This window comes from Heterodontus francisci, chromosome 4 (assembly GCF_036365525.1).
Source record: "Heterodontus francisci isolate sHetFra1 chromosome 4, sHetFra1.hap1, whole genome shotgun sequence".
NCBI classification, from domain to species: domain Eukaryota; kingdom Metazoa; phylum Chordata; class Chondrichthyes; order Heterodontiformes; family Heterodontidae; genus Heterodontus; species Heterodontus francisci.
Window position 1 is genome coordinate 99,726,262 of NC_090374.1, and position 25,883 is coordinate 99,752,144.

Here is a 25,883-nt window from a genome sequence, read left to right on the forward strand (position 1 = left end):
CCTCCCGCCCCCTCTCAGCCCCTCCCGCCCCCTCTCAGCCCCTCCCGCCCCCTCTCAGCCCTCCCGCCCCCTCTCAGCCCCTCCCGCCCCCTCTCAGCCCCTCCCGCCCCCTCTCAGCCCCTCCCGCCCCCTCTCAGCCCCTCCCGCCCCCTCTCAGCCCTCCCGCCCCTCTCAGCCCCTCCCGCCCCCTCTCAGCCCCTCTCAGCTCAGCCCCTCTCAGCCCCTCTCAGCCCCTCTCAGCCCCTCCCGCCCCCTCTCAGCCCTCCCGCCCCCTCTCAGCCCCTCCAGCCCCTCTCAGCCCCTCCCGCCCCCTCTCAGCCCCTCCGCCCCCTCTCAGCCCCTCCCGCCCCGTCTCAGCCCCTCCCGCCCCGTCTCATTTAAATGAAGACTGTGCTGCCTTCATCAGAAGTAACGGGCACAGGTTAATCGAACATGACGATGCTTTTACCCGTTTCGGGTGTTATCGAGTTTTGCAGTCCTTATCTTTTAACCAGTCTTAGATCTCAAATGTAGAATGTAATTAAGTTCACCTATTTCCACTTTCATAACATGTATTGCTTCTATTATTACCACAGATCCAGTGCTTCCAAGGTTCTTCTCTACAATTTTGACGCCCCCTTGTTTAAATTCGCCAGTGCTCTATTTGTTAGCCTTTTGAGCTCCATTCTATACAACTTCTGAAGAAGGGTCACTGACCTGAAACGTTAACTCTGCTCCTCTCTCCACAAATGGTGCCAGACCTGCTGTGTATTTCCAGCATTTCTTGTTTTTATTTCAGATTTCCAGCATCCGCAGTATTTTGCTTTTATATTACCATACAACCTCTGCTTGCTCAAATCTCCACCTCTTGCATCTTATCCCATGCCGAGCCATATCTACTATTACCCTGTCCTCTTCAACTTCGATCGATTTTCCCCATTCGCTCATTGCTTACATTTTCACCATCTATGAAAATTAACTTTCCTACTTAAGGCTATTCTTTTTTGATATTCAGCAAACTAAAATTGTTTGCATACTTCATGAACCAAACTGGACCTAATTGCACTTAATTACAACTGATGTAAAATGCATGTTAAATTATATTGCAAAACCACTGGAATAGTTTAAAAACAGTAGTGTTTGGCCAGCTCTGGGTGCCAATAATTAAGGACTTCATTAATCATACTACAAAAGGTTTACATCACATAATTTTAAAGAAGACTCAACTTGTGTCTGATGAAAGATATTAATATTATTGGCACCCAGAGCTGGCCAAACACTACTGTTTTTAAACTATTCCAGTGGTTTTGCAATATAATTTAACATGCATTTTACATTAGCTTAGTGCACTAATACTGTGGCAGAATTTCATTTTGAGGATTAAGTCATTCAATAGGCATTGATTCACATTTGATGCCTGTGTGGAAAATGTACCATTTTGAGTGCTAAAATATCTGGCATTCTTCAGGGGTGGTTGTGGTATTGTGGTTATTGGCAGTTGAGCCTTGTATTCCAAAATTGCTAAAATGGTGTTTTTCCTAGGAAAAAGTTCTTCTGTGGCTTCTACAATATATGCAGGAACAAGGAATATCTTTGGATGAGGTTGATCAATATGGAAACACTGCAGCTCATGTTGCTACGCAACATGGTCATCTGAGTTGCCTTCAGGTATGATTCACTGATTTATGCTAAACAAGGTTTTGCCAGACTTTGAGTAAGATCTGCATTTTTTTTTTTTACTTGTAACTTGGAGTAAAGAATTTGAAGAGTGGGTGTCACACTGAACTTGAATGCAGTCCTTTCACTTTAGGATTTTGGGTTCGAATCGCCTAGATTAATGACATAAAAATATTCTCTTTCTGTCAGTTGTAAGTGCCATATTTTTGCGCAGTCAGGAGGAGCCCCACACCTAGCTCTCACTCAGTGCAGGAACACCTGCCCCTCGAATCGCGTCAGTACTGCGAGCTATGCCAGTCCACCTTCCAGGCGTGTGCCCTCATTCTGCTGAGCGTTCACCTTGCAGGCCAAAAGGGAGTCGAAGAACAGTGCTGTTAGGACAGTGTCTCCCTCCCTCTCCACTTGCAGCTTCTCATTCACATATGATATTGTAGTCTGTGCTCCAGCTTCCTGACCAGCAACACTAGAGGCACCTGAGCACGCCCATCTCCCGTGGTGCGGAAACCGTTATGCGCCCTCAGGATGCCCCTCTGTATTGCACTCAGGTGACTGCTGACCGGGAGGCATGTCATCTGGATCTGTCTTGTCACTCACCTATGAAGGTTATTGAAACATTTCCTGCATTGCACCAAGATCATCTTCACCATTTCTCTGTGCTGGCCTCATGTGCTGCCTTCAGTCATGCTCTTTTGGTGAGTCTTGCGGGCCTTCTGTTGCCTCTGGCAGGGAAGAGAATGTTCCTTTGCGCACTTATTGCCTTCAACAGGACCTCCAGCGAGTCATCTAAAAAGCAGGAGGGCTACCCTGGCACAGGGGCCCTCCCTTCCCACTGCCCTCTGCTCAGGTCGTGATTCCATTTTCTGGGCAAATGGCAGCTTCAGTAATGGCTGCCGCCTGCCCTTTAAATCTGGCCCGCTGCTGGCTTCCCGCATCTGCCACTGCTAATCGGGCAGTGAATGTGACTCTCAACCAATTAAGTAATTTGCAAATCAAAATAGTGGCCTGTGCATGCTTCCGCATCAGTATGGGCTCAGGACCTGGAAGTCATCGCAACATCAGGGTTCTGGCCCGGGGAATTGAAATCCCACCCCACCAGTGGCATATAAATGAGGCCTGGGCTTCAAAATGGCTTGTGCTTCAAGACAGCAATGACAGGTGGGCAACAAACGCACTCGACTCATCACCTACCCATTATCCGCCTCAAGTTAAAATTGACACTCTGGTCAAATTGAAGAATCAACAGAGATATCTATTTTTCACAATGCGAGTTAGTCTAGTGCAGCATCAAAAGAACTGATCTGCACTTATACTTCTATCAGTCATATAATTCATGTCTCTGTATATTACAAACAAAAAAAGACGAAAAAAAAAGGGCAGAATCAGAAATCTGAAAATCCCATCTAATTTATGTATTCATATTTTTTTTTAAAAAGTGGATTCTGAATTGTATTTGAGTGTTGAAATGATTAAATTGTAGAAATGATAATGAATCTTTTTATTCCCCTTGCTGATTTTTTTTCCTCTGCTTTTCTTCAAAATGTTGATCGCAGACAGACGCGTAAATGACTGTTGGTGTTCAAAATTTGATTGTTTATTTTGCTTTTGATTTGTATTTACATTTGCTTTCTTAGACCTTAGTCGAATATGGTGCAAATGTAACAATACAGAATCAAGATGGGGAGAAGCCTTCCCAGAGTGCTGAGCGGCATGGGCACACTACTTGTTCACGTTACCTGGTGGTTGTGGAAACCTGCATGTCCCTAGCATCACAGGTGGTGAAGTTAACAAAGCAACTAAAAGAGTAAGTCACAGTGCTATAAATAGTTATTTTTAAGAAAGACAAAAAAAAGTACAACATATATCAAATTAATCATCAATATATTAGGATATACATTTAGTAGTGGAAATGGTGTCCTCAGTTTAGAATAAAAACAGAAAATGCTGGCAGGCTGCCTGACCTGCTGGGTATTTCCAGCAGTTTCTGTTTTTTTTTAAATTTCGGATTTCCTGTATGTGCAGTACTTTGCTTTTATTCTCAATTTAGATGATCTTTGATATCGTGTTAACAGATTTTAAGTAGATTTGTAGCTATATAGTCATCTTAACTTAGTTTCCTTTTAATTCTGTATGTTATATATTCTAAATTTGTAAGTTACTTGTTTCTACTTTGCTACACCAAATTGACTGACAGAAAATGTCAATAAAATCAGTATTAAGTTATGCCTGTCTGAAATGTATGTAAAGCATTGTCTATTGCTTACATTTTGATCAGCATGTACATTATTGCATACAGACTGGTGTGGTAATATTACATAAGTAGCCAACAGTGTAAATATAATTCTTAAGGGCAATTAGGGATAGGCAATAAATGCTGGCTCACATCCCATGAATGAAAAAAAAATAATGCAACTTTGTTTCTTGGGTTGCACAGTAAATGTAGTTGTAAAAGTAGAGTCAGTTATTTGTCATTCTAACAGTAGTCCTAGATAATTTGTTTTTAAGTTCTAATTTAGCTGGCAGATGCAACATCTTAGGACTACAATGCAGTGTAACCAAATGTTGATGCATCCAAATTTGAAAGGAGAGGAATCCATTACTTACTAGTCCTGAATATCGCCACTAATATTGTCAAGTTATTGTAAAGCTGACATGTCCTACAGGGGTTGTAATTCATCTGTATAGAAGATCTGTGTAGTTTCTGTGGGAGGTAGTCAATACATATATGGTTGCTGCACTTGTCTGAAATGCTTAGCAAACGAGTAATAGTTATTCTACCCCAGAATGTCCTGCTCTTCATTGCAGGCTCATCTTATACGGTGGCCATCTTAGACCATAGATGTACAGAAATCCTGAAGTACTACTGCAGCCGATGTGAACGTTTGTAGCTTTTATGAGATGTGCACTGAATTTTCAAATAATGTTTAAAAATAATACAGCAGGGTGTAGGGCAGATATCCATCTGGAAATAACTTTTCATATGAATATCTGTATTCATTATAATGCAAGGATCATTCATTATTTGTACTTTATTCTGTTGTAAATAAAATTCCTTATTCAAATAATTAAGTATAACTCCATAGCAAAGACACAGTTCTGTGTGCTATTGTGTCTGTGTCTCTCTCCACACAGGCAAACAGCAGAGCAGGTCAGCTTGCAAAACCAACTTCAGCATTTCCTACAAGCCCAGATGACAGAAGGATCAGAACCTCAATCTTCTAGGTACCAAAAATATGTTTATATATGAGATTGCTATTTTTTTTAAATTCTAATATTTGTTTTATACAAAGCACTGTATATTTAAATAATTGGACATAAGCAATGCTCCCAGTTTAATGAGAGTTAGAAATTGATATTTAATAGAATCCTACATGATGCTTAAGGCTAAAAGCCTTGCCACCATGAACTGTAAGAATAATATAATTCCATAGTAGTTGGCAATCCCCCAATTTGTGGATGTTAAATCCTAAGTTCGGCATTTAGCTGCTAGTATATTTTTTATAAAGGGTGTAAATTTGGTGGTCTTCCTCCAGATATGAAAGAGTGAATTTTCTTGGTCTTTCATTGAAAGTTGCTTTGGCTTAAAGTCTTTTTGACTTACCATGTATCCATTGTAGTAATCTTTTTTTGAACGTTTTATAGTCATCTTAGGAGCAATGTGACACATTTTCATCTAACCACTTTCAATTGGCACAAGCCTGATCTCATAGCTAGGCCATCACCCTGTTGTCATCCTTCTTTAAAATTTCACATAACATCTGACTCAAAAAAAAACTGATGGAAGCACAGCTCTACAATTTTTCAACAAAACATCTGTAAAAATTCTGTAAGTTAAAGGTGATTCAAAATGTTCAGCCTTGGAGTAGGAAGAGGTTTCTCACTCTGCCTGCTGTAGAGTGCATGTGGGAGAACAGCAAACAGCTAAGTAGTAATGAAAGCAAAATACTGCAGATGCTGGAAATCTCAAATAAAAACAAGAAATGCTGGAAATACTCAGCAGGTCTGGCAGCATCTGTGGAAAGAGAAGCAGAGTTAACCTTTAGCTAAGTAGTAATGCTGCCCGATCAATGCTCATTATCTGGAGTAACATGAGAATTCCCCCTTGTGTGAAGTTTTAGAAGGTAGCAAGCACCTGGAACCTATTTAGCAGGATCGGAAGGGAAACTTTTTCTGTAAAGTAACTTGTATTGTCCCCATTTGTTTTTTGTAACTTAAACCAAGATTTTCTTCTGTTGATATATCACAGGCATGAATGGCTATTGACAGTACCATTTACACCCAATCTTCCTAGGTCATCTCAGAATAATTTCAGGTGTAGATTTGATACAGAGAGCAGAGAGATGGTGGGAACGTAACATTGGGCGGGATTTTGTGCTGGAGGCGGGGCTCCCGGCACCAAGCCAAAATGCAGGGGGGGAGGCGGGGGGGAGCCCCCACCTCTGCCTTTTCAAGCCACCCCCAGAGCGATCCTCCAGTCTTTTTAAATCTGAGTTTTCGGAGGCGAGACACTGCCTCTAAGAACTGCTGGCCAATCAGAGGGCCAATCCGGAAGCAGTGGCCACAGCCGGTACTGTAGAGGTCTCAAACCCAGGACCAGCAGTGGAACCCTAGAACAGAGGTAGGTGAGGTGGGGTCACCGGGGCCAGTCCGGAAGGCCCTGGCGAGATCGGGTGGTCATGCATTCCAGGGGAAGGGGGGTGGGGGGTCCCGGGGGGTAAAGTTGTTTCTGGTCAGGGTCCTCCGTGGGCCACAAATTGCCCATGAAGGAGGAACCCCCCCCCCCCGCCTCCCCAAGTCCAAAGGTAGGGCGTCTTGTTTTACAAGGTGTCCTCCCGGCACGACGGAGGCCCATGCCCCATCACTGGTAAGACCTCAGTGGTGGCAGGAAGAGTCCCTAAATTGGCTCTTAATAGGCCACACTTGAGGGCCTCAATTTGCCTCTGGGTGGGAAGGCCTTTAATGGCCTATTCTCTCCCCCTGGGCAACAGAGGCAATGGGTCCTCCGCCCTGCTATGCTGCCTCCAATCCCACCTCAGAGGCCTCAAAATCCCAGCCATTGAGTGCAAGTGAAATTTATTAGTATAGAGGCATTTAAAGGGGAATGTCACAAAATTGCGAACATTTTGGAAAGCCTTAAGAGATTCAGCAGCATTTGCAAAGCTTGAAAAGACAGGTTACTAAGAGATGAATAAAATGAAGGGAAAGGAAACCACCTGTAGGCATAACTCTGCTGGCAAGTAAAGAAGAAGCCTAGGAGCTGAAGGGGCTGACAAAGGATTTAAAAAGCACATATTTTGGCATTTCTTCTCACTTCTCAAATGCTCCCATTTCATTGAGATGACTCCCTAATTTAACTTTTTTTCAGAATCTTAATTATCTTTCTGTTCACAGGCTTTTGAGACCTCCATGTTTACCAGCTGCAGTAGGACAAGTTGCAGGCTTTGTGTATCCAGGCTCAATAATGTGACAGTCCGGTGCCTGATACACTAAAACGCATTGGGATCCTGCCATTGCATTATCAACTCCTAAGTAGTGGTAGGCTACTCAACCATGAATGGGAGAGGGATATCAAAATTAAGCCTGATCATCTCCTTGCCTGATGTCTATATATAGACACTTTCCAGCAGATGTTACTGAATATCAATCGGAGTAGATAGTACTAGCTGAATTTTCCTTTTATTAGTCCAGTGGTGTACCCCTATATGTTGCCTTTGCTAATTAAGTGATTGGAATAGTTCTCTCTCGTCTTTTCATCCTCCGTCTTTTTCTTCTAGTATTGCCCTTTATCCATCACTACTCTACATTTTGCTTTTTTTTTACAGCTTTTTAATTTGCCCCAGACATTAAGGATAGAATCATAACACACATCTGTGCTATTACTGGGAGATTTGAGTCTCAATGCCAGTAAAAAAAAATTATATAACGCTTTTCATAACCTCAGGGCGTCCCAGAGCAATTACACAATCGGTTAAGTACTTTTGTCATGTGGTTACTGTTTCAATTGGCGGCAGCCAATTGCACACAGCAAGCAAAAGGTTAATTTATTTTAGTCTTGTTGATTGTGGGTTAAATATTGGCTGGGAAACCAGGTGACTCCCTATTCTTCAAATACTGCTATGGGATATTTTATGTCAGCTTGAGAAGGCGACCTCACTTAAACGCCTTATCTTGAAAGACTGCAGTTGTGACAGTGCAGCACTCCCTCAGTATCAAGTGTCAACCTAGGTTACGTACTCGAGTCTCTAAATTGAGGTTTGAACCCACTATTTTCTGACCATTCTGAGAGTACCACCACTGAGCCAATGCTGACACCTAAATGCAGTAAAAACATGTGCGTACACAGATACCAGCGTCTGTGGTAAAATATTTTGAGGTCCGTGACTAGTAATTTCAGAGATGAGAAATTTCCCATTGGCTTCTTCAGACTGACTTTTTAAAAATAATCCCAAGTGTCAGTTTCACAGCTGACAAGTGCTGGGAGCCGGTACAGCGGTTTCTAAGATGGGGACAGAGAGAGAGAGCGAGGGTGGGGCACAGAGAGAGAGAGAGGGAGAAACCTACAAAATACTTAAAGGGATAGATAGGGTAGATGCAGGTAAGATGTTTCCCCTGGTTGGGGAGACTAGAACCAGGGGACACGATTTCAAAATAAGTGGGAAGCCACAGGACAGAGATGAGGAGAAACATCTTTACTCAGAGGGTTGTGAATCTTTGGAATTCTGTACCCCAGAGGGCTGTGGAAGCTCAGTAATTGAGTATGTTTAAAGCTGAGATTGACAGATTTCTAAATAGCAATGACATAAAGGGATATGGGGATAATGTGGGCAAAAGGCATTTAAGTGGTTGATCAGCCATGTTCGTATTGAATGGTGGAGCAAGCTCAATGGGCTGAATGGCCTACTCCTCCTATGAGAGATATAGGGGAACAGAGACAGACTGAGAGGGAGGGAGTCAGACTGGGTGGGGTGATGAGACGAGAGGTCGGGGGGAGAAGGGGGGGGACGCAGAGCTGGGGAGCAGAGGGGGATGACAACAACAACATGGGAGGACAACACAGAGGTGGGTAACACAGAGAGTGGAGGGAGAGAGTGCTATCAAGATCACTCCTGATAGGTTGACATCTAAACGGAATATTCTGCATCGCTACAAAAAGTGTGCAGGTAGACAATGACTACTTGTGCAAGCAAAAATAAATGTGAAGTATCTCACTAAATTATTGTACAACCTAGTGACGAGAAAGTAAGTCAATAAATTTGTCTTCTCGTTTAAAGGTTTTTCCCAAAAATGCACATTTGTTGTTTTGATTAATAGTAAGATAAATTTTAAATGCCTTTATCTTTCTGAAATTGTATCACCAGCCCCCTATGTAAGACAAAAATTGTAATGAGACCCCCGCCCCCCCCCCCCCCCCAATGTGAAAACATTGGACACCCCTGTTCTAAGCCTATAACTTTGTGTTTTAAAATAACCCAGCTAGGTTATTTTACAAAACAAGTTTAAAGGCTTGTGTTATGTAAACTCATTTTAAAATGGCAAATGTCACTTGGGAAGTGTCTCGATTTCTATCCTCTGGTATGCATTAGTTTCACTAGGGATACAAGCTTAGTGACATGTTGAAAGTTGCTGGACTTTTACTTCTATATGAATGTCACAATTCTGTTGCTATCCACTTGGAATCACATTGTTCCAGAACTTGCATTGAGGGGAAAACAGGCAAGAAAATCCAAGGGAACCACAGAAGTCAGCACTGTAAGTTCCTCATGAATATGAGAGAATGGTGTAATGGGACTAAGTGATATTGGCAAAAGCAGGATGCCGCTGACCCATATACAATAGTTAGTAACGGATAGCTTTAATAAACCTTAAACTATGATGAACTGGCTACAATTCCTTAACAAAATCCGTGCTGCATTCACAGATTTAAAAACTGTTGCAGAAGATATAGTAAAAATTTATTATGTTTCAATGACCATGTTAGAAACAGTCATTAACTGATTTTTTTTTTCTGCAAATTGGATTAAAGTGCAAGTTTTATAAGTATGTCAAAGATCAGTACCTGCAATGTGCATCATTTACTATCCAGTTTGAGGGCAGATAACCTGAGTGGCCAATGACATTTGAAAGTTGTCTGCATCGTGTAATTACATTACGTTAAAAGTGCACCTTTGATAACAGGTAAGAGATTTGGCTCAGAGATTTGGCTGGAGTACAATCTTAAAGATAGTGACTAAACATTTTGTAACTGAATAATACATGCAGTAACAACTGCAACTTTTTGCAGAAAAGCTTTTTGTTAATTATTTTGTCAGAGTTGAATCAGAATCGACAGTATTAGACTGACATATAAACATGTGAATATAAGAGAATTGCTTTATTGGAGGAACTGAAGAGCACTCTTTGTTTGTGATTGTGTTTATCTAATTTTGTCTCTAGCTTTGGTGCGTAAATGACATTTTGTCCATGAGCGATGCTGTTGTTTCTGTATTTTAGAATGCAGGACCTAGTTTAACAGTTTGTCAAAATGAATAAGCTAGTCTTGGCTATTTACCATTAATCTCTCTGTCCCTTCCTGTCCCACTCTGCTTTTCTGCTTTACATGACTCTCTTCTGAAGTAATATATGCTCCATCTGTAAAATTCTCCTGATTTGGAGATCACTGCCCTTTTGTTGGCTGCCCTGTCTTCAGACACATATTACAAGCAGGTGGAGAAGTTACACAAGCTTTGACCATCGCGGGTTAAATTGTCCTGTGACAATAGCAGTGTGAGAAATGGTCCGTCTCCCTTTTGCTGATTTTTCTACTGCCTCACCTCAATAACCACAATAAGCATCCTCTCCTTGAGTTTCATGGTTTATTGGATGAATTTGCACTCCTGACACACTGTCAATCCACACAGGTCATTCGATAAGTTCCATCTACCACCTGTGACATGGTGTAGCTAGCTCTATTCTGTCAACAAAAGTAATTCACATTGCATACTATTTTGCATGCTAGCTAGCTAATACAGTTGGGCTGCTCTCCATTGATGTTTGTATGCATAGTTACTTTACTAAGAGGGAGAAATGTGTTTTAAGGTGGACTGTGTTTTGATGGCATTTGGTTGGCTGTACACTTCCTATACAGATTAATTGCCCCATATCTGTGGCTGAGTCAGTAATTTTGTCAAATGTCCGTGGTGCAACATGTTGGCGCATATCCCTGGTTAAAAAAAAAGGAACAAAAAGATTTAAATTTCAAAAATTCTTTGTATAAGTAAGATTTCCAGTTGCATGCAAGTGTTTTAGGGATTTATTTAAGTTTAGAGTTGCAAATGATGTATTTCAGTTCCATGGATAGGTTCGCTTGTTCAACTGATGACTAGTGTGTAGCTCTACCACATAGGCAAGGAAAATCCTAAATTTGATTGCCTTTTGTGCTGAATTTTCTGATCTCCTTGGGGCAGCAGCAGGGCCAAAAATTAGACTCCGACACCTGGCTGAAAAAAAATTGTTCTAGTTATTCTTCTCTATCTGGATGCCTCACAATGCAATGTGGACTCCGTATGAGTTTGGGATGAAGTGAAAATGATAGCTGTCATTCAGAGACCATGACAGGGAAATGTTTTTATATTTTAAAATCAATTTCGTGGCACAAAATAAATTTTAAAAAATGTCAAAAAAAGCACTGGTGAAACAATTTATGAGACAAAATTCTTAGGATATTTACCCTGGAGTATTCAATAAGTCCAAACCCTGGTGAAGTTTCTCGAAAGGCATTTTTTAATAAACCTCCTCTAGTATTTCTATTTGGAACTGCTATCATCTTGACTCCTTTAACAGTAAGGGTCGTGCTACAGTTCATTGATTTTCAGCAGGACAAATTAATGGTCTGTTGTACACCCCAGTCTTAATGCATTTATGTTGTATCCTGGCAGAAAACTGAATAAACTAATTCCCAAGTAAACAGAGAGCCATCTTTGGACTCGAGCAGATTAATATCTGGCTGTGAGGAATGCTTTACCATCTGTCAGCTTTCCTCCATTAGCTTTCACATTTTTATAATCATGTATCTTCTAACCACATAGTTACTATTCTCAGTTGTGTATCATAGAATAAATCCAAGTTTTTAAAAATAGGTTACATTTTTAAAAGCAATTTTGGTCTTTTAACTATTGCTTGGTATGTAAGGTATGTACCAAATAATTAATACTGTTGGAAAATATATATCCAATGATAGTTAAAGGAGTTGGCCTGTATTTTAAGAGATAGAGTGCTGCGTTCTAAAATTATTTGCTCAGTCAGATTAATGAGTCCTGGACTTCCTTGTAACTTTCCAACTATTGTGTTTTTTTTTTTGCTAAAACATCTGTACAAATAACTTCATGCAGTTTTGAATGGTGAGACTATTACACTGTATAATCAAGGGAGTTGGAGAACATTTATTCGCTGAATAAATTGAAATAGCAAACATTTTTTTTAAAGTACTCTTGAGGACCATCTACACTGTTATCATTGAGGTGGGAGGCTGAGACATTGTGGAGTATTGGATTTTTTGTAATAAATGTCCGTGCTGCTCTGATATTATCTCTCAGAAACTGCAATTTACATTTTTTTGGATGTACTTCTCATCCACTCCATCGAGCAGGCTACCCAGGAACTCTTTAAAATTCGCCCAACTGAAACAGGTGAAAAATAGTGTTGGAAAACTGACTCAAACTTGTGGCAATCAGTGAAAAATATGCTGTGGCTGGCTAACCAGCTTTTTCTTTTAGTGCTGCGATTTTTTTTTAAACTTTAGCATTTTAGAAAGAAATTAATTAAACCTTAGCTCAACAAAGTAGTTTTTTAAAAAAAAACATTTTTGGAAATGTGTAGTACAGCACTAAGAACCAGCTTTAATTTATTCTTATGTATCCTGTCTTTTTGTTTATTTTCTATTACAACCAGTTCCTCTATACCATCCGAAAACAGTAAGAAGAAAACCCATCTATCGTGTGATCAAAAGATGACTGGCCTAACTGCAAATGGGAGTGCAACTTCTTACAACACTGAAACAAAACCAAAGACTACCAAAAAAGGGATGCTGAAACAGAAAGGTGAAGAAGCAGACAAAATTCTCCGCCAACTCTTGGGAGAAGAGATTTCTGGAAATGTGTGCATGCAACAAAAACTTTCTTTGGAATTTCAAGATGGGCAGGAGGCAAGTGTTGTGACAGGGTCTGGAAGGAAAGTCCTGAGAGACAAAAGGGAACTGAAACTGACCAGACTGAGATATTCTCAGAGATCCTCTAGTGAGTCAGACACTGACTCCCATACCAGTGAAGATCAGAAGAACTCTCCCATTAAAAGAGCTAACAAGCCACGACCAGAGCCCATTGTTGAAAAAGAGGAATACACTGCAAAAGTACACTTCATGATTAAAAAACATACCTCAGCAGTAGGGAGAATGTTTCCTTTTTCCCTTAAAGCCTCTGCTACATCAGAGGAACAAAGTCATTCTCCTACTGCTGAAAGCCATGATAAAGTTCCTGACTGTCAGCATCAGATAAGAAGTCCAGGCAGGACCCAGTCTATCGAGGAACCATTTCTGCCTTGTGCGGACAATACTACCACACAAAAAACTACAAACAGTCCTAAAAGTGCTCTTAAGTCACCATCTTCAAAAAGTAGAACTTCTCAGAATTTAAAACTAAGAGTGACTTTTGAGGAACCTGTTGTGGAAATTGAACAAACAGCTTGTGAATTAGATAACAGGAAGGGCACAGAAAGTGAAGGAACGTTACCAAAGTCTCCATCTAGTTTAGAAATGGGTGAACCATTGAACAGATGTGTTGGACATTTTCGATCGCCAGTGGAATCTATAAACAGTAACCAGAACAACAATAACTCACAAGCTATTCATTTAACCATGACAACTACCCCCAATTTACCACTGAATTCCACAGGAAGGAAACCTGGAAGTTCAAAAGCAAGTTTTGTAACTCCCACAAAAGTTAATACCAAAACAGTGAGTGTGGTGAAATCTACTAAACAATCTATTTTTTAGTTTTTTGACACATACTAAAAATCTAATAACTTTTTAAAAACACAAAATAGTACCAAATTTTATTTTATTTACATTTTGTTTAGAAAAAAACTTAACTGAACAAATCTAAAAATATTTGACAGCTCTTTCTACATGTTTTTAAAAAAAGGTCCTAATGTAAAGTAAAAAAATATAGGTAATAGTTTTTTTTTTAAAAAAAGCTTGCAAATACACTGTTTCTGCATTATAAATTTTCAGGTATTTTATAATATAAATGGTATAGAGTAGGAGATTGGGAGATGAATGGTTATAAGATTGATCTGTATTAATTTGGTTGCTACTATTAAAAATAGACTAATTAGAAAACAAAAATTGCTTTTCTTCCTCCTTTATGCCCATTTTCTTCCCTCCTTTCATGGCATTAATACCTTGACCAAATAACCATTCTTTGTGTAAAGGTACTTGTCTGCAAACTAGAAAGGGACATTACAGCTAACTGTCCTTGCCTATATCTAGTCACTAGATAGCGATTGAGAGCAGGAAATCAAGGTTCCCTCGCCAGCCTAATATGGTGATTTTGAGGAAAATTATAGAGCCGCAATTTCACTCTGGCTAATACCAACATAATCTGCATGGATCAGCTATTCAATGCTTTAACCAGCTGAACCATTGCAGGAGCTCAAAAAAGATAGCTGCTGAGGAACTTTGTAGGGCAGCGGGTTAGGAAACACTGTTAGTTTTATTTCTGGGGCTAGATTTGAATTCCCCTACCTCCAACCCCGCCCTCTCCCAATCCCAATTCACATTATGAACAGTTATATTCTCTGGCAGGTATAAGGATGTTCCGTAAAATAGGCTTCCATTGGCTACAGATAATCAGTAGAGCTGCCTATTTTTGATACCAATTTATACTCAAAAGAACAGTTCTCCTGAGGTAGGGGTTAAGGCATATTCAAGAAATGTATAAGGAGGTTTACTTTGAACTTGACCTGAGAGTATGCGATGTTGTCAGTAAGAGGAAAAGGTGGAAAGGTTGCCATTTTCCCAACAGCAATATCCTCATATTAAAGAACACAAGATTATTGTTACTATTTTTTAAAATGTTCCAATCATTCATTGGATTTAGTTGTATTATAACACAACCCAGTGCCTGCAATCTTCACCTCAACTCCTTAGCCTCCTCTTATCTGAATTCACTGCCTCCCTGTCCACCTTCAATTTGACTCTTCACATAAACACCCTTTTGGCATCCCTCTTGACCTCATCATATCTCACCCATAGTCTCAACCTATGACGTTACCATCTCTGACTACATCCAGATCCCTCTGATCTGGTTTGCACCTTTTAACACCAGTGTCAGAATTACCCTATTCAAAGTCCCTTACCTTCCATCCACATTTCCCACTTTCTGACCATGGAGAGAAAACACTCCCGCAGGACCCTTACAGCCTGGTACTCAAATTTGATCTGTCACTTCCTACAGCCCTTGGCCACAATCTTAATCATGTTCTTATTTCTGTCTTAGTTTTTCTGGGAACAAAGGCAATCACTGCCTGTGAATCCTGGCATTCCCCTTAGTACAATCCCCATCTTCGCTTCAAGTTTGATAGATGTAGACTTGAGTGTACCTGATGCACAACTGGCTTAGACTATCATGCAGCTCTTTCCTTAGCCAAAACCATCCATTATTCCAAGATCATTCTAGACAGAAAAGAGAATACTAGGCTCTCTCTTTGTCCTATGACTAACTCCTCAAAACCCTCTTCCACCATCACCACCTCAAACACCAAGTATGAGGAGCTTGTGAATTTATTTGTCACCAAGATTGCACCTCTCTGCTTCAGAGCACCATCACCTCATCCTCAAACCACTATCAACTCATCTTCAAATTTCCACCTTCTACCTTCCATCCTCGCTAATTATCGTCCCATCTCTAACTTACATTCCCTCAAAAATGGCCATGAACTTATTATCCTGCAGCTTGCCTGTTTCTCCTACACCTCCCTGATCAATCCCTCTGATCTGGTTTGCACCTTTTAACACCAGTGTCAGAATTACCCTATTCAAAGTCATGAATGGCATCTTCTGTGACCATATTCCTCTATCCCCCCCCCTTGGCATCTCTGAATGTTCAACCATGCCCCTTCTCCATCCCTTCTCTTCTATTTTCAGCTTAATGGGACTGTTTACTCAAGGTTTCTTCCTTGTTTATCCAAACATAGCCACTGATTCCTCAGCAGTGGGTTTCTTCCCCTACCTTTCCTTCCCTTCCACTACCTTCCCTTCCCACACTCTCACCTCCAGAATGCCCTAAGCATCTTTCCAAGGCCCACACCCCCAATATTATTTATATGCTGCACCATGATGACCTAGGGCTGGATTTTACCTTAGGCAGACGGGAATTCGCCACTGACATAAAAGTCGGTGGCGAACTCGCTTCAGCCTAGCCCGGGGATCTGTCCTGCATTTTACAGGTCCCCAAGCTTTAATTGTCCCAAGGTGGGACTTCCACCTGCTTGAGGGAGGAAGTCCCGCCTCAGTGACCTGTCGGCCAATCAGTGGGCCGGCAGCTGTTAGTGCCAGCACTGCCACTGGGAGTGGTGGCCACTGCTGGGACTGTAGCCCAGCCGACAACATGGAGCCAGGCGGGAAGGTAACTTGGGCATGCCCTCACCAGGGAAATCGGTCGTGCCCTGGTGAGGCTAGGGTGGTCGTTTGGGGGGAGGGGGGCATCTTGGATCCCGGGGGTGAGTTGGGAGGCAGGGGCGGCCCTTAATCAGGCACCCTGTGCCCGACTGCCAGGGCCCCCCATCCAGCGCACGGAAAGGCCGGCAGCTATCGCTAGGAGGCCTTTCATGTCCCCAGCACACCTTGATTGGCTGCAAGCGGGCCGTTCCCCTCCCCCCCCCCCGACCACTGTAAAGTTGACCAGAGGCGAGAGTGGGGCGGGAAGCCCTCCCAGAGCCTCTCGCTCAATTTTACGCCGCCCCCACGCCACCATCCGACCCGCTGGGGCGGCGTTAAATTCAGCCCCTAGTGCTTTTGGATGAGGTCAGCTTCCATATGTATGCTGATGATACCTAACTTTACCTCTCCAGCACCTCCCTTGATTGTTCAAATGCCTCAGTGCTGTCACACTCTGCTGAGTTGGGCAAAACTTCCACCAGCTCATCATTGAGATGATCAAAGCCATTATCTTAAGTCCCACCACAAACTCCATTCCCTTGCCACTGATTCCATCCCCCTTACTGACCAATACTTAAGGTGGAATCAAATTGTTTGTAATTTTGGCATCCTGTTCAACCATGAGCTCAATTTCAGACCCCATAAATGTTTGATCACAGGCTCTTTACTTAAACCTCTGCTCTTACCTCAGCTCCTTCGATATCAAAGCCCTCATACATGCCTTTGCATTCCCCCAGACTTGAATATAGTAACATTCTCCTTGCTGGGCTCCACTCTCCATAAAGTCCAACCTGGCTAAAGCCCAGCCGTACACATCCTGTCCTACACTATGTCCCATGCCCTTTTCACCCCTGCCCTTTCTGACCAACATTGGCTGTCTGCCTCTTGAAAGCATTATAATTCAAATACTTGTTTTTAAATCTCTCCATGGTCTCACTCCATTCTAATTTTGTAATCTCTTCCAGCCCTATATCACTCCCCACACCCTGGATGCTGCTTTGTCGTAACTGGCATTTTGTGCATTTGCCACTCCCTTCATCCCACCATTGATGCAGAGCCTTCAGCTGCCTGGGTTTTACTGTCTGGGATTCCTTCCCTGAACTCTTCTGCCTGTCAACCTCCCACCTGTTAAATACAAACCTTCTCAAAACCCATTTCTTTGACCAGGCTTTTAGTCCACCCTATAATTATCTCTTTCTTAAGCTCAACATCATATTTTCCTTATGCTGCTGTGAAGTGCCTTGGGACATTCTTTATATTAAAGGTACTATATAAATACCATTTGTTGTATGCAAAACTTTTATATTCCTTTTTATTTGCAAAATTACAATTAATTAATAAATAACTACATAGTTTACATTTGTCACTGGATGGAGATCTAAAAACATAACACTATAAAGTTTTCTCTACTATTGGAACGTTTTATGCTTTTATTTCTGTCATAAAAATGATTTGCAATAACCTGAAAGTTTTTTTTTCCTTTGGGATTAGTTATTTAATGTAAGAACAGCAATCAAGTAGTAACCATTTCATCAGAACTCTTTTTTTTAACTGAAATGTCTGCTATGTGATTTAGGCAACATTAGTCATGTTTGAAGTTTTATTTTGCTCAATGTTTGCTTGGAATTTGATTTTAAAGTTGTTAAAACTTTGATTTGCACTTGTTTAGTTTTGTTTTTTTCTTAGAATCCCATGGCACTATTGTTTGAACAAGTAAACTTGTAATGCAATCCTAAATATGATGTAAAAGCTGTAGAAGTTGACACTGGATATGAGTTTTTTTTTAAAAGAGAAGGGTTGTATCATCTGCAACACATTTAGAAATCCCAAATGCAAAAATGATTTTTTTTCCATTTCTCTTTTTTTGTATATATGATTGAGGTTGTCTAAAGATGGGGCTGTTGAAATCCAAGGATTTTTGTTCTCAGCCCTATGAGGTTATTGATTTAGCACAAGCAGATAGAAAAATAATTTAGGAAGCTGTATTCAGTGAACTTGTATTCAGCACTTTCCTGAAATCAAGTCATAAGATAGGAAGCTTGAAACACAAGATTATTGAAGTGAGGTCTGTTAATGGCCATCATTATACAGTTGGGATAGTAATTGCTCCAGGGTGAAGTCCTCCATGCACTATGTTTAAACAAATGTACTCTGACAAATAAACACAGGAACTGTTAAGATAATTGATTTTACTTTTAAAGGACTATAACCCTTTAAAGGGAGTATGTGCTTATGTATTAATTACCTGTATTTGCTTAATAGGAACTATTGGATAAAGTGAACATTAACTCATGAGGGTATTTCTGTTTAGTTTTTACTGTGTTTATGATGAAAGGATTCATACACTATGTGGCTGATAGGAGAATGAATGATCCCTTATGTAAAGCTGTAGAAACCCACATGGAAATGTGTGTTAATAGTATTAATCCATTTAAGATGTTTTTTTACAGATACTCCTTTCATGGTTTTACTTGGAAAAAATTCTTAAAATGACAAATTTTTAATAATTTATCTTTACAAAAACACTGGCAGTGCTGTACAAATCTTTCATAGGGCATGCTAGAAAATTTGTTTTTATCACCCTGCATACCAGCTGGGATTCAGTTGCTAAAGAATCAGCTATTATTTAATCCTCAGCGCATCTTAACCCTTTATTCAAAGGATCCCTCTTTTTGTTTTTTTTTAGTCCATTACAAATTAAAAACATCAACATTGTCTACTCCTATTTCCCCCAAAATGTCTTCTCAACAAAATTGTTGCTATGACTGAGTTTAAAGAATAGTCATATCTAGTAAACTAGCAATCGTAGCACTGAGGGTCAGAGTGGCTCATGTTTCTATAAATTAACTCTGCCTTGTTAAAATTGCAAGAGGACAAACTTTGAATATAAACTGGGTGAAAAACAGAATTGGAATTTATTTCACAAACTTTTGATTATGATTATATTTTGTTATTTTGGAATTTAAAAAGATAGCCATATGGTGCTACGGTTGTAATTGCTCCAAGTACAAAATCTTTGTAAAGTAGCTGTCCAGGCAACCGCTGCTGGACAAGGGACCACAAGATCTTATTCATACAGCTGAAAAGTAGTGCCATGGTGTTCTTGTTGCTACTTGATGTATAAGAAGGAAACCATTTGTTAGGCCAGTTTCTGGAATAGGAAAGGAATAATGTGAAATGCTTAATTTTATTAAATTATTTTCTAATTCATTTGTATGAACATAACTTATTCTTAAGTTGCATATATTTGTCTTCTGGTGGCTGGGGGTTTTGCTTTATCTGGCTGTATTTGGCTTGCATATCTGAATAAGTATTCACCTCTCTTAGGACCTTTGCAGCAACAATGTTCCTTCTGCATGCTTACTGATCAAAGGAACTGGGGCATGGTATGTTTGAATGCTACAAAAGGGAACTTACTTGATTCACGTATTATTGGCTGTTGGTTTTGTATTAACTTCATCTTTTGTGTCATAAACCTAACAAGTATGGAACTAACTCCTGTTTATTCATTGTTAACTTTTAAGCCAAGCTAAATAATGTTCATTCCTAACTTCAGTCAGACTTAATTATTTTCTAACATACAAATTGTAGTTACTAAAACTTCTCTTCTGCATTATCCATTCTATAAATTGAATATTTAATCAGAAGTTACAGTTAGTGATCACTTCACCATAAAAATGCTCCCTCTTGCGTTCAGAAAATGTTTTTCAATTGATGTCTTTTTTCAGTAATTTTAAACAAAAGAAAAAATGTAATATGATTAAAATCTAAGTAATAAAATGGGAACCTAATTATGTTTAATTTTTAACTAACATTTTCAGAATAGGCTGAAAGGGCTTACATTAATTTAGGTATTTATAACGAATCCTGACAATGGAATGATAAAATTAATAAAAAAATTCTGGAAATACTCAGCAGGTCTGGCAGCATCTGTGGCGAGAGAAGCAGAGTTAACATTTCAGGTCTGTGATCTTTCATCAGAACTGGGCAGTTCTGATGAACGGTCACAGACCTGAAATGTTAACTCTGCTTCTCTCTCCACAGATGCTGCCAGACCTGTTGAATATTTCCAGCATCTGCAGTATTTTGCTTTTATTTTAATGGAATTATAAAATTTGCTAATTTTCCACATAATGAGATGCATGTTACTCATAGAAGTACTCATTGCTATCCTTCTGTGACATGTTTGTCCTATTAATTTGACACACATCTTTCCTCAATATTAATCAATGAATACTTCCTTAATCATCTGTATTGAAAAAAAGAGTCTGCCTAAAGGTTTATTTTTAAAATTAATGAATTGGCTGTTCTAAACCATATATCAGAATCTACAGTCTTCAAACAGGGTGGGATTTGTTTCTGCTGGAAAAAACAGATACCTATGAACTTGAATGTTTTTAAAAACCTAAACTCTATGAATATTATTGTCCATTTTCTCTTTTAAATCCCAAAGAAAATTATTATTAGTGAAAGTTTAATTTGAATAAATCAAGAGCAAATGACATAACCACGTGAAAATAGGTCTCTCTTTTTCAGAAAAGGTGAAAAGCAAAGTAATCTAATTGGCAGATATTCTTTTCCACAGAGCATTAGCTCAGCATGTCTCAAAATATGGCCAAACTGCCTTCTCTGCTTTGGTGTTGGATTATTATTCAAGAGTTTTCAGGGAGAAGTGGGTGGGGATAGAAAAGTGGGTGAAAGGAAAGAACAATCAATGAATTGTAAAGGAACCAAACTAATTTCAGTGTCTGCAATGCTGTGATGATAATTCATCTTCCAAAGATTTTTCTGAAACTTAATTTTTGTTGGTGATTATTAAAAATGTAGATATCTAACTATGTTTTAATCATTTTGTTGTTGTAGGCACAGCCACTTTAGTGACCAGCTCAAGAATTCTATGCTGAAGAATATCTTTGATAAAAACATGGAGGAAACAGAGTTACGAGAAATCTTCCTATAAATTATGGTAGCTATAATGCAAATTCTATTCAGTGGTGGGACATCAGCATTCTGAAGCACATGATTCAGCCTCATGTAATCCAAACCTAGAACATAACAAATTGTATAAAAGGTGGTTTTTAATGAAAATCTGGAACAACAATAACCATATCTTCAAACTGTACCCAGGGAAAAGGGTGAAAAGGGAAAGAATGCATCAGGCTGAAGACAATAGGCTAGTGCTGCATTCCTAAATACAACAGCTGATTAATAAATCCAGTGACCTGAATAAGGTCAACTTGTATTACTGGGCATACCTGTGCAGCCAATTTTGGACAGCTGCCTTATGACTCAAACACCATGTGTTGAGAAAAGTGGTCAGCAGTCTGTATCACACAAAAATATGTTTGTATTATCCTAATTTCAGTGGAAATGTTTTTGAACATATGGTACAGAATGATCTGAGTTGTGTATCAGGCAAGTTGCACCGAATTTTATGCTAATCTTCCCATCGGTGAGTTATGTTATTTTTCCCAAGAATCTCTAGTAAATGCCGGAAAGTAAAACCTTGCGTAAAACCATTTGAAACCGGCATAAATAATTGTAGGTAGAGGAAAATGCTGAACTTACACCACGTTCCTTCTTCAGCTCCCTCCATGCAAAAGATTCAAATTGGAAGCCATCAAATTTTCACTTATGCACTTCGGGAGATCATAGGAAATGGGAGCAGGAGTTGGCCATTCAGCCCGTCGTGCCTGCTCCACCATTCAAACAAATCATGACTGATCATCTACCTCTATGCCGTTTTCCCCACTATCCCCAAATCCCTTGATGTCGTTAGTATTCAGAAATCCATCGATTTCTGTCTTGAACATGCTCAACGATTGAGCTTCCACAGCCCGCTGGAGTCGAGAATTCCACAGATTCACCACCCTCTGAGTAAAGAAATTCCTCCTCATCTCAGTCTTAAATGGCCTTCCCCTTACTCTGAGACTGTGTCCCCATGTTCTAGACTCACCAGCCAGAGGAACATCCTATCCACATCCACCCTGTTACACCCTGTAAGAATTTTGTGAGTTTCAATGAGATCACCTCTCATTATTTGAAACTCTAGAGAATACAGGCCCAGTTTCTGCAATCTCTCCTCATAACACAATCCTGCCATCCCAGGGATTAGTCTGATGAACCTCTGTTGCACTCACTCTGCAGCAAGTATATCCTTCCTTAGATAAGGAGACCAGAATTGTACACAATACTCCAGGTGGGGTCTTACCAATGCTTTATACAATTAAAGCAATGCATCTTTACTCCGGCACTCAAATCTCCTTCCAATGAAAGCCAACATATCATTTGCCGCCTTAATTGCTTGCTGCACCTGCACACCAGCTTTTAGTGACTCCTGAACAAGGACACTCGGGTCTCTTTGGACATCACCATTTCCCAACCTCTCACCATTTAAGAAATACTCTGCCTTTGTGTTCTTGCTACCAAAGTGGATCACTTAACACTTATTCACATGATATTCCATCTACCACGTTCTTACCCATTCACTTAAACGTCAAAATCCCCTTGAAGCTTCCTTGCATTCTCCTCACTACTTACATTCCTTCCTAGTTTTGTGTCATCTGTAAATTTGGAAATATTACAATTGGTCGCCATATCCAAGTCATTTATATAGGTTGTGAACAGCACTGATTCTTGCATTACCCCACTAGTAGCAACCTGCCATCCTGAGAATGGCCCATTTATTCCTACACTCTGCTTTCCATCTGTTAACCAATTCTCAATCCATTGCAGTATATTACCCCAAATCTCATGTGCTCTAATTTTGTTTACTAACCTCCAGTATAGGACCTTATGAAAAGCCTTCAGAAAATCCAAATGTACCACATTCACCGGTTCTCCTTTATCTATGCTACAAGTAACAGCCTCAAAAAATTCTAATAAGTTTGTCAAACATGATTTCCCTTTCACAAATCCATATTGACTCAGCCCAATCTACCACAAATTTGACGACTTTCGATCCTGTTACGCCTAACATTTTAGGCACACGTCTACAGCACTGTGGATGTACCTACAACACATGGACTGCAGTGGTTCAAGAAGGCGGCTCACCACCGCCTGCTCGAGGGCATTTATGGATGGGCAATAAATGCTGAACTTGCCAATTACACCCACATCCCATGAACGAATGGGGAAAAAAACACATTCGGAACTGGCATAAATTCAGGAAGTTCGCGTGAGTTACACTTTTACTGGGTGGTGGAGTTATGTTAAGAATTGGCATAAAAGATTAATCAAATTCGAGTGTAGCGTTAAAATTGGGTGTAAAGTCACTTGCACCCAAATTTCCAAATCATTTGCCCCGAAAATCAGCATTATGCAGTACTTACGCTGTTGTTTCAGCATAGGTTTTCAAGAAACTATATATTTTTTTAAATGCTTCTTCGCCAGAGGTTGGATGAGGGCTTCATTGAGTTACTTTGTAGTCTGACAATGCATAATGAAAAGAGCATCTTTTATATGATCAGATTATAACCAAAATATTTGAAAATTTATCGTAGAAGTATTATGCATTGGACAGAATTTGAATTAGAAGTTAAAGGTGATGGTCATGGAGGGTTCTAGATTATCTTACAAAACTTTGGTGTGTTTATAAAATGTATCTAAAATAACCATGATTGGTCCATTTCCAGAATAGATAAAACAAGGTAGTAGCATAAACTGTAGGAAGTCCATATATGCTTCTGTTTAAGGAGGCTTTCTCAATTTCTGACTGGGAAATGAATGCGGCAAGTTTATTTTTTGCTATCTATGGGCTGAATTTTACCAGCCCCTCCCCGTCGTGCGCCGCAGTGGTGCTGGTTAAATGCTGCGGGGAGAGGCCCGCCTTGATCTGCAACGTCGAGAAGGGCCAGCTGCATATTACCGGCAGCGGGCCCTTCATAATATTCAAATCAACAGTAATGATATGTAAATTCACTTACCTGCTGGCGGTGGCCATCCCACGCCGATTTTACAGCCGCTGTTCGTCTCTCGCCGCCTTCGGAACTCCACATGGTGGGGAGGGGGGAGAAATAACATTTTCAGGGCGGGAGGGGTTGGGGAGCGGGGAAAACAATGTTTATTGGCTGTGGGGCTGGTAGGAAAGGGTTGAGGGCCAAAGGGAACAAATTTTTGGGGGGGAAGTTCGGGATATTATTAAAAGTTTATTATCGGGGAAGAGGGCAACTAATGTATAAATTACCCATTGTGGGGTGGGAGACGTGAGTTATATTTGAAATAACATTTTGTTTTTATTTCCCGGAGATCGGGACCTTTAAATTTTAAACAAACTGAAGGGCTTGAAGCTCTTTTAAAATGGCGCCTGCGCAATGGCGCGGACACAGTTGCCAGGGATGCGTCATCAGGGGCAGAAACTCTGCTCCCTTTATTTAAATCAGCCCCCGCGTGTAATATCGAGGGGGCTGTGTGGCAGCAGTTACATTAGGGAAGGCCGCCGCTCTCTGTGTGAGCACTAATAAAATCCAGCCTATATTTCAACATAATATTTTTAAAGAATACTTCAAATATTTCGAACTTTGCTTAAAAATTGGGTTTATTTCATTTGGAAAACAACTGCAGTATTTCGACAACAGCTTGTTTGTGCTGGGTACCTAGGATGGTAGTAACAGATTCTTGAGTAATCTTTGCAAGCATTAAACTCTTTTATTGAATGATCTTAACCTCCTAGATTCTAATGCATTCTGAAGTACCCAAATTGTGAAAAGCTAGCGAGACTACGTGACTCAGAATTCTTTCTTGCAGATCTCTGGATTTGCAGTCCCCTGAATTTCCTTGATGTTTGGATTTTCTCCCAATGACAAGAGGGCCAAGTTGTTTTTTATATAATTAGTTTTAAGGGTACACTTTGGGAGGTAATATGAGGTGCATTCTCGCTAAATTTATCCCTTATGAATGCAGCCACCACTACTTCCTTTTCCTACGTTTAGAAAACACACCTCCCAATTTCAGCTGCACTGTACCAACTCTGCAGAACACAAAACTACAATTACTTTAATCTTAATTCAGTTGCAAATGCACTTATTTCTGTTGAGAGAACTACTCAACTCACAAAAGGAAAAACAAAAAATTACAAGTAAGAAACATGAAATTTTGAGAAATAAGTTAAGGAAAAAGGCAAAATAATTAAGTATTGAACTTGTTTAACAGGGGAAAAAAAGGAAAATGTAATTAATTAATTGAAATCCCTAGGATACTATTTATAAATTATGCATAGTGGAAAGATCACCCATGTTTCTCTCATGCCTGAAAATTATGGAAGTATTATCCTCTGTTGCGGTACATTTTAACGTAACCTTGTTAAGTGAATGCTACATGACAATTAAGGAGATTTAAATTTTTGTTTTTCATTCCCACTTATAATTGACACCAGAACAGCAGAGACAGTTGTCAAAAGTCAAAAACAAACCTTAACAATAAGTCATTTACAGCCAAAAGCAGGGGTAAGAGTGGTTGATAATCCAGGAATGCAGAGGGCATTGTAAGAGGAGGTACCAGACCTGTCACTTCTCCAGGTTCTGGATTTACTGCTACAGGGTCA

General features: G+C 40.0%; 1 protein-coding gene across 2 annotated transcripts in view; it reads left to right on the forward strand.

The window, feature by feature from the left end:
* The window catches only part of sncaip (synuclein, alpha interacting protein), a 161,863-nt gene extending 137,533 nt beyond the window's left edge, over positions 1 to 24,330 (forward strand). For both annotated transcript variants that reach the window (XM_068029914.1, XM_068029913.1), the window contains 5 exons: positions 1,522 to 1,647; positions 3,288 to 3,457; positions 4,786 to 4,875; positions 12,580 to 13,639; positions 21,206 to 24,330. In XM_068029914.1, coding sequence (XP_067886015.1) covers positions 1,522 to 1,647; positions 3,288 to 3,457; positions 4,786 to 4,875; positions 12,580 to 13,639; positions 21,206 to 21,220 — 1,461 coding nt within the window. In that variant the 3' untranslated portion in view covers positions 21,221 to 24,330. The remainder of the gene's footprint in view (positions 1 to 1,521; positions 1,648 to 3,287; positions 3,458 to 4,785; positions 4,876 to 12,579; positions 13,640 to 21,205) is intronic.
* Positions 24,331 to 25,883: the final 1,553 nt, after the last annotated feature.